Raw genomic sequence first — 6,157 nt, 5'->3', positions numbered from 1 at the left:
CCCACCCCTTGCCCATCTGGGCCCCGCCGGGCGGGGCGTGACTGCCCGGTGGGCCCTGCCCCGGGATGTCCCGGGTCTTGTGTTCACGGAAGCCTGTCTGTCGACCCCTGGTTGGGTCGGTCCACTGTCCTCGGTCTATGGGCCTGTAGTGTGCACTCGGCCGGCTGCCCGTGGGCCAGGCCTGGCTGCATGGAGACACCAGGGGTTCCTGGGCCTCACGGGTGGGCAGGACCCCTGGGCAGCCTGTGTGAGCTTCTCGTGACGATGGTGTTTTAACGTGAGCCCCGTGAATCACGGTGGTCCCGTCCTGTAGGGGAGCCTCCTGCTTCCCAAGGAAACTGGAACCATGACTCACATTCCTCGTATCTGAACGTCTTACTGTTCGCTGGTGCCCGGGCTTCATGGTCCCAGGTGACTGGTCATCTCCCCGGGGGTGCGCTGGGTCTCCCGCCATCATGCAGTGACCAGAGCTGAAGGGACAGCCCAACATGTGACTCAGCCGGTGGTCGCAGAGCTTGCGACGTGCCCGGACCCAAGGGTCTGAGGGCATCTGTGACCTCCTCCGAGACTGGGCACCTGGCGGGCTGTGGCGTTTACACGTTGGACTCAGGGATCCCTCCTGGCCCTGCAGGGCTGGGAGGGTTGGGTGGGCGAGCGCGTCCTGCTCCCGGACCACCTGGTACAATGGACTTTCCGGGCAGCATAAAAGTAGGTTTTCTCTTGTCTCTGCTGTGTGCAAGACTGTGTGCCCAGCTGAGGTCGGGGTCTAGCCATTGTGGTCACGGCACACCTCGCACCCTGTGCTCAGAGGTCAGGTCTCCCACTGTGACCAGCAGCCTGGGGACCCGGACATGAAGTCCACATTCCTATGGTACCTGATGCCCTGCCCTTGCTCACCCCAGGGATGTCTGCGTCCTGGGCTCCGTGTCTGTAGGTGCAGGTGTCCCTGTAGCCCCGCCACCTGGCCACGGAGTCTGCCACTTGCACCCGAGCCCTGACTTGGGGCACTTTTCCAAAGGTGAACCTCAGTTTCTGGGGGACCTTTTTTCCTAGGACCAGGTAGTCTCACAGGCACAGGTCCTCTCTCTGGGACACTGAGCTGCCAGGGTCTCCCCTGCTAGTGGACGGTGCCTCTGGTGGTCCAGGCTCCCAGTGCGTGGCAGGACCTGGGTTCTTGGCCTTGTTCCTGGTTGTCTCAACACTGCACGTATCCACTGGCTGCCCTTGGGGCTGCCTTGTACTCTTGACCCCTGACATCATGTCTCTTGCGCCTGGAATGGGGTGCAGAGCCTGTCTCCCAAGTGGGCTCTGTTACCTCACCTCCCATCGCCACACACCTGCCCCTCGGAGCCCAGGGGTGGGATAGGGACTGTGCCCTGCCCGGAAGGAGGAGCTGCAGCCCCAGGCCCGGCCCCCCAAGAGTCATGGCTGGGTGGGAGTGCTAAGAAGGACACTTGGGCTGGCTGCAGGGTTCCCCCCCCACACCATGCCCTGAGACCACACACGAATTAAGGGCTCTGTTTTATTTAACGTGCAGCTGGTTTGCTAGTCTGTGTTCACCTTTGCTCCCTCCCCCCAGCGCACTTCCCGGGCTGCCTGACGCTTCCGTGGCCGCTCACTCCAGAGCCCTGAGATGCTCCCCTGGTGTCCTCTCTGGTCCTCAGCTGGGGAGCACTCAACCTCCGAGTCCCCCACACTAGGTTGGCTGCAGCCGCTGCTCACGTCTGGCTGTTTCTACCCACTTGTGGATGAGCCTGGCCTCGAACCCACGAGCCTCCTGGACAGACGTGGGGTCTTCTGGATGAGACGCTCTAAGGAGCAGGCAGGGGACTTGAGTGGGGCAGCAGGCTGAGCCCCGGCCCTCCCCGGCCCATGGGCCAACTGGTCCGGGCCAGACGCAGCACCCCTCCAGGGCAGGACCGCACCTCAGGTCTAGGTGATGGGCGCCCCCCTGGATGGTGACGGCGAGGACGGATGCACTCAGGTTAGTCCGGATCTGTCGGAGGACGTTTGTCTGCTGCACCGTGGGCCTCAGCCTGACCCACCCCTGCACCCCACCCACCCGCTGCGGCCTGTCGGGGCTGTGTCCCCACGGGGGTGTAGCTGAAGCAGGAGCTCCCAGGGACAGCCTGGCCTTGAGCTGCCTTGTCAGGAAGGAGAGCTGGAGCTTAGGGCACCAGCTGTCAGTGCACACCAAGGGGAGGGGGCATCTGGGGGGCTCAGTCCGTGAGCGTCCGACTCTGGGTTTTGGCTAGGGCCTGACCCTGGGGTAGTGGGATCGCACCCCATCAGGCTCTGTGCTCAGCAGGGAGTCTGCTCGTGACTCTCCCCCTCCCTCTGGCCGCCTGCCTCAAAGGTAGTCCAAGGGCAAGAACCAGAGAAGGGAGGAGGAGACGACCTTAGAGGGAAAATGGAGGCCGCACAGAAGCCAGGGGTGGAGGCTGGCAGACCCACGGGGAGCATCCAGCATGGCCCCGGGGCTGGCCAGAGCCGAGCCCCTGCAGCAGCCCCCTGGCTGTGACTCACCCCGCCCCCTGCCCAGGGGTCCAGGTCACCGTTGGAGAAGAGGATGTTGCTGGCGGCTTTGAGGTCTGCAAGAGACAAACATGGGGGTGGGGACAGGGCCGGACCAGGGAGCCGAGTCTGCGTGGGGCAGAGGGAAGGGTGCTTCCATCTTGAGCCTCACTGTCTCCGCCGAAGCTGGTCTGCAGCCAGTCCCTCCGGGGCCACACACCCCACGTGTCCAGGCAGTACTGCTGGCGGAGCGCCTCCGTGAAGGGCAGCACGGGGAAAAGGTCTGTGACGTTGTTGCTGGAAAACGTCAGGTTGATCTCGGTGCAGGCCTGCGGGATGCCCCACACCGAGGTCAGGAGGGTAGGGGACCGCATCGGGCACCTCCGTCCCGGGCAGTCCCAGGTGGCCAGCAGCCCCATACCTGGTAATCCCAGGCCCTGGCGTCAGAGCCGGTGCCACAGCCTGTGGGGTCCGCGCAGGCCTGGTACTGCTGATAGATGTCGTAGCAGGACGCGGTGCCCGAGGAGTTGTATACCAGCCCTGGCGGACAGGGGCGCTGGGCCGGGGCTGGACACTCACCTTGCCCCTTGGAGGGGCCAGGGCGCCCAGCAAGGTGTGGAACTCCTGGGATCCGTGCAGGCAGCTCCTGCCCCCCCAGGGTGACCCCCCACCTCACACAGGGCAGGGCGTGGCTGGGAGTGCTGCCTGCCCACGCCCAGGGCCTCTCAGAGAAACTGTGGAACGGACCGCCCCCCATCCAAGCTGGGCCAGGGACTGAGTGCTTGGGAACATTGGTGCTCCTCGCCTCCACGTGGCCTGTGGCCCCCAAGCCATGTCCACCCCCCACACTTGGCGCAGGGCTGAGGGGCAGACGCACCAGCCAGGGCTCGCAGCCCCTTGATCCTCTGGCTCTCACTCAGCAGTCGGTCACAGCCAACCTAGGGAAACCAACCAAAGACCCCCACTTGGCCTACGGCCCCCTCCCGGCTGACCCTGCCCTGGTCCTGAGCTCCAGAGTGGCCGTGAGCTCTTGGGCCGTCCAGCACTGGCCATTCCACGGGCACTTCTCTGTCCTCGGACACTGCCCTCCCCAGATCCCTGCCCGTGTTTCCGGGCGTTGGGAGCGAGCATCTTGCCTTGACTGGGTTGGCGGGAAGGTGCCCGATGAAGTCGGTGGGGTACGGGTAGTCCATCATGGCCAGCACGGTGAAGGCATTCCGGGCAAATCCGAAGAGCTGGGTCAGGTCCTCCCGGCTGGACAGTGTCTGGCAGGTGCCGAACTCCCGGCTGACCGTGTCATAGGCTGTCAGGAGGAGGCGGGGCCACGCGGTTTGGGTGTAGGTGGGGCCGAGGGAGGGGCAGGGGGGAGGGGACATGCCTCCTCACCTCCCTGCGAGAACAAGTCCTTGATCTGCCGGAAGGCGTCCCGCACGCCCTGGGCACACTTGGGACTCTGGCCCTCAAAGTCCTGGAAAGAGAAGAGTTGTGGCTGCAGCTGCCACAGCCTGGCCCAGCCCCGGGGCCCTAGAACCCTGGCTTACCGCCGAGACGTCCCGGAAGAACTGGTAGGAATCGCCGAGGCCGGCCACAGCCACAACCGGCGCACTGGCGGCGAGCGCGCCGGCCACAAGATGGGGGTACTTCATCCTCATGTAGGCGCTGAGCATCCCCCCATAGCTGGGTGGGGACACAGGGGGGCTGGGCCGTGGCGGCCAGGACCCCAGCCTCCCCAGCACCAGCCCCCACGGTGCCCCCGGGAGGCCCCGAGACCTCCAAGTCCCACAGGGGCCACGTACGCATGCGTGGCTCAGGGAGCGGCCGGCGGGGCGAGGACCCACCTGCCACCGAAGGCGATGACGGGGCTGTCGTCGGCCCCGAGGTTACGTCGCAGCGCGCGGATCAGCCTGGCGAAGTCGGCCAGGGCCTGCTCCACCGTCAGCAGCTCTGTGTGCCCGCGCCGCGTGGACCGGTCGCCGAATGGCAGTGACTTCCCATAGTAGCGCTGCGGGGGGCAGTGGCGGGACTGAGATGGGCTCCCCCCGCGCCCGCCCTCCCAGCCCGCGCCCGCCACCGGCACCCACGTGCTCCGCGAATACGACCAGGGCCTCCTGCTGAGCCGCCAGCTCCTGGATGAAGCCTGAGTTGTTGGCGAAGGACCACACGTTCCCCTCATTGCCCGTGTAGAAGAATATGGGCCCTTTGCCCTTTTTCCAGAACTTCTCTGTCGGGCGGAGACAGGAAGGGGTGGGTGAGGCGAGGGGCAGGACCCCCGGGGCCCGCGACCCCCCCCCCGGGCGACCTCACCTGACACCAGGAATCGCTGGGGGAAGGTCTTGTTGCCGAACCTCTCGAAGTTGAAATGGTCTAGGAGCTGCTCGAAGTAGCCCTCCCGGAAGCCGCTCTCCGGGGCTCTGGGGGCTGGAAGGGTGCGGTGCTCAGCGCAGGGGTGCGCAGGGCAGGGTGGGGGTGCCCGCGGGCCCGCACTCACCCCCAGCCTCCAGGCTGCGCGGCCCCAGCACCAGCAGCAGGGTCAGGGCCCAGAGCCGGGCAGGCCGCGGCTGAGCGCCCATCTCTGGGGAGCGGGATGTGGTCACGTGACCGTCGCGCTCACGTGACCGCCAGGGCAGGCGGTGGGGGGGGTTGCTGGGCACTGCCCGACCTTCCCGCCGCCCTGCCTACCGGGCCTTCCGTCCCGGGTCTCAAGGTTCCTGCCACCCGCCGTGTCACCACGGAGACAGTCCCCGTGGGGACGTGGGAAGCAGGAGAGGGCTCGAGGGCCTGGTGCCGGGACAGGGGACGTGTGCTCAGCACCCCCAACTCACCCTCCAGGAGCCACCGCCCAGGGCTCCAGCGCAGGGCGCGCCGCAGGGAGGCAGCAGCCAGCCAGGCTGCTCCTCCCGGCGCCTCCCCCACAGGGCTGACTCAAGGGCCGTGTGGGCTGACCCCTGGGGAGAGGAGCGGAGTCTTGGGAAGGTGGGTGGCAGCGGGAAGAAGGGGTCTGGGGCAGAAGGCCAGCAGCCCTGAGCAAGGGGCTTGTCCAAGTGACCTCAAGGGGCCTGGGGCCGTGGCAGGGGCGCGGCCACACAGGCAGGTGCTTGGGCAGTGCAGGGATGTGGCTGCTGAGCGCCCAGTGTTGGGGGAGAGGGGGTCCCAGGTCCCTGCTAGGACCTAGGGGTCCTCTCGCCCACCCCCCACCCCCAAGGCTGCAGATGAAGGACAGGCCGGCAGGGACACGGGGCCCCGGACCTGAGTACAAACCACCCTGAAGAGGGTTTAACGCCCACCCGGGGAGGAGCCCTACAGCCTCCTCCACCCCCCCCACCGAGATGACAAGAACCTGAAGGGATGACCGGCTAATTGGCCAGCAAGCCCACAGGCCTTTGTCTTCCGTCACTCAATAAACCTTGCTTTGCTGTCCACCACTCTGGCCTCCTCCCGTTCTTCCAGGGTGTGACCAAGAACCACAGACAATCTGGCAACACCTCCAGGGGCCCCACAGTCAGACTGGGGCCCGGGAGGGGCCGCCTCTCCCCTAGCAGCCAGGCCTGGACACGGGCGAGGGGCCAGGTACCAGAACCACCCCTGCCCCAGGCTGCGGAGGGAAGGGGAGTCACCAGGCCCCGCTCCCCATACTGTCCCTGGC

General features: G+C 66.5%; 1 protein-coding gene across 1 annotated transcript; it reads right to left on the bottom strand.

The window, feature by feature from the left end:
* Positions 1-1,696: 1,696 nt before the first annotated feature.
* DPP7 (dipeptidyl peptidase 7) lies at positions 1,697-5,084 on the bottom strand. The gene is made up of 13 exons (XM_032865591.1): positions 5,003-5,084; positions 4,819-4,932; positions 4,596-4,735; positions 4,353-4,516; positions 4,056-4,191; positions 3,901-3,982; positions 3,651-3,817; positions 3,392-3,452; positions 2,936-3,054; positions 2,687-2,843; positions 2,527-2,591; positions 1,926-1,996; positions 1,697-1,811 (listed from the first exon to the last, which is right to left on the bottom strand). The coding sequence occupies exons 1-13, from the start codon at positions 5,082-5,084 to the stop codon at positions 1,697-1,699; spliced, it is 1,473 nt and encodes a 490-aa protein (XP_032721482.1).
* Positions 5,085-6,157: the final 1,073 nt, after the last annotated feature.

The sequence above is a fragment of the Lontra canadensis genome, unplaced genomic scaffold (genome assembly GCF_010015895.1).
Source record: "Lontra canadensis isolate GAN:19392208 unplaced genomic scaffold, GSC_riverotter_1.0 scaffold30, whole genome shotgun sequence".
Lineage (NCBI taxonomy): Eukaryota > Metazoa > Chordata > Mammalia > Carnivora > Mustelidae > Lontra > Lontra canadensis.
Note: the sequence above shows the minus strand (reverse complement) of the source record. Positions and strands in the feature narration are given on the sequence as shown.

Bases quoted from the DNA above. Each gene is read 5' to 3' on its own strand.
- DPP7 (XM_032865591.1), bottom strand. From the start codon at position 5,084: ATGGGCGCTCAGCCGCGGCCTGCCCGGCTCTGGGCCCTGACCCTGCTG. The intron at 4,933-5,002 runs GTGAGTGCGGGC...GCACCCTTCCAG, and splicing joins GCGCAGCCTGGAGGCTGGGG to CCCCCAGAGCCCCGGAGAGC. The intron at 3,818-3,900 runs GTGAGGAGGCAT...TCCTCCTGACAG, and splicing joins GGACTTGTTCTCGCAGGGAG to CCTATGACACGGTCAGCCGG.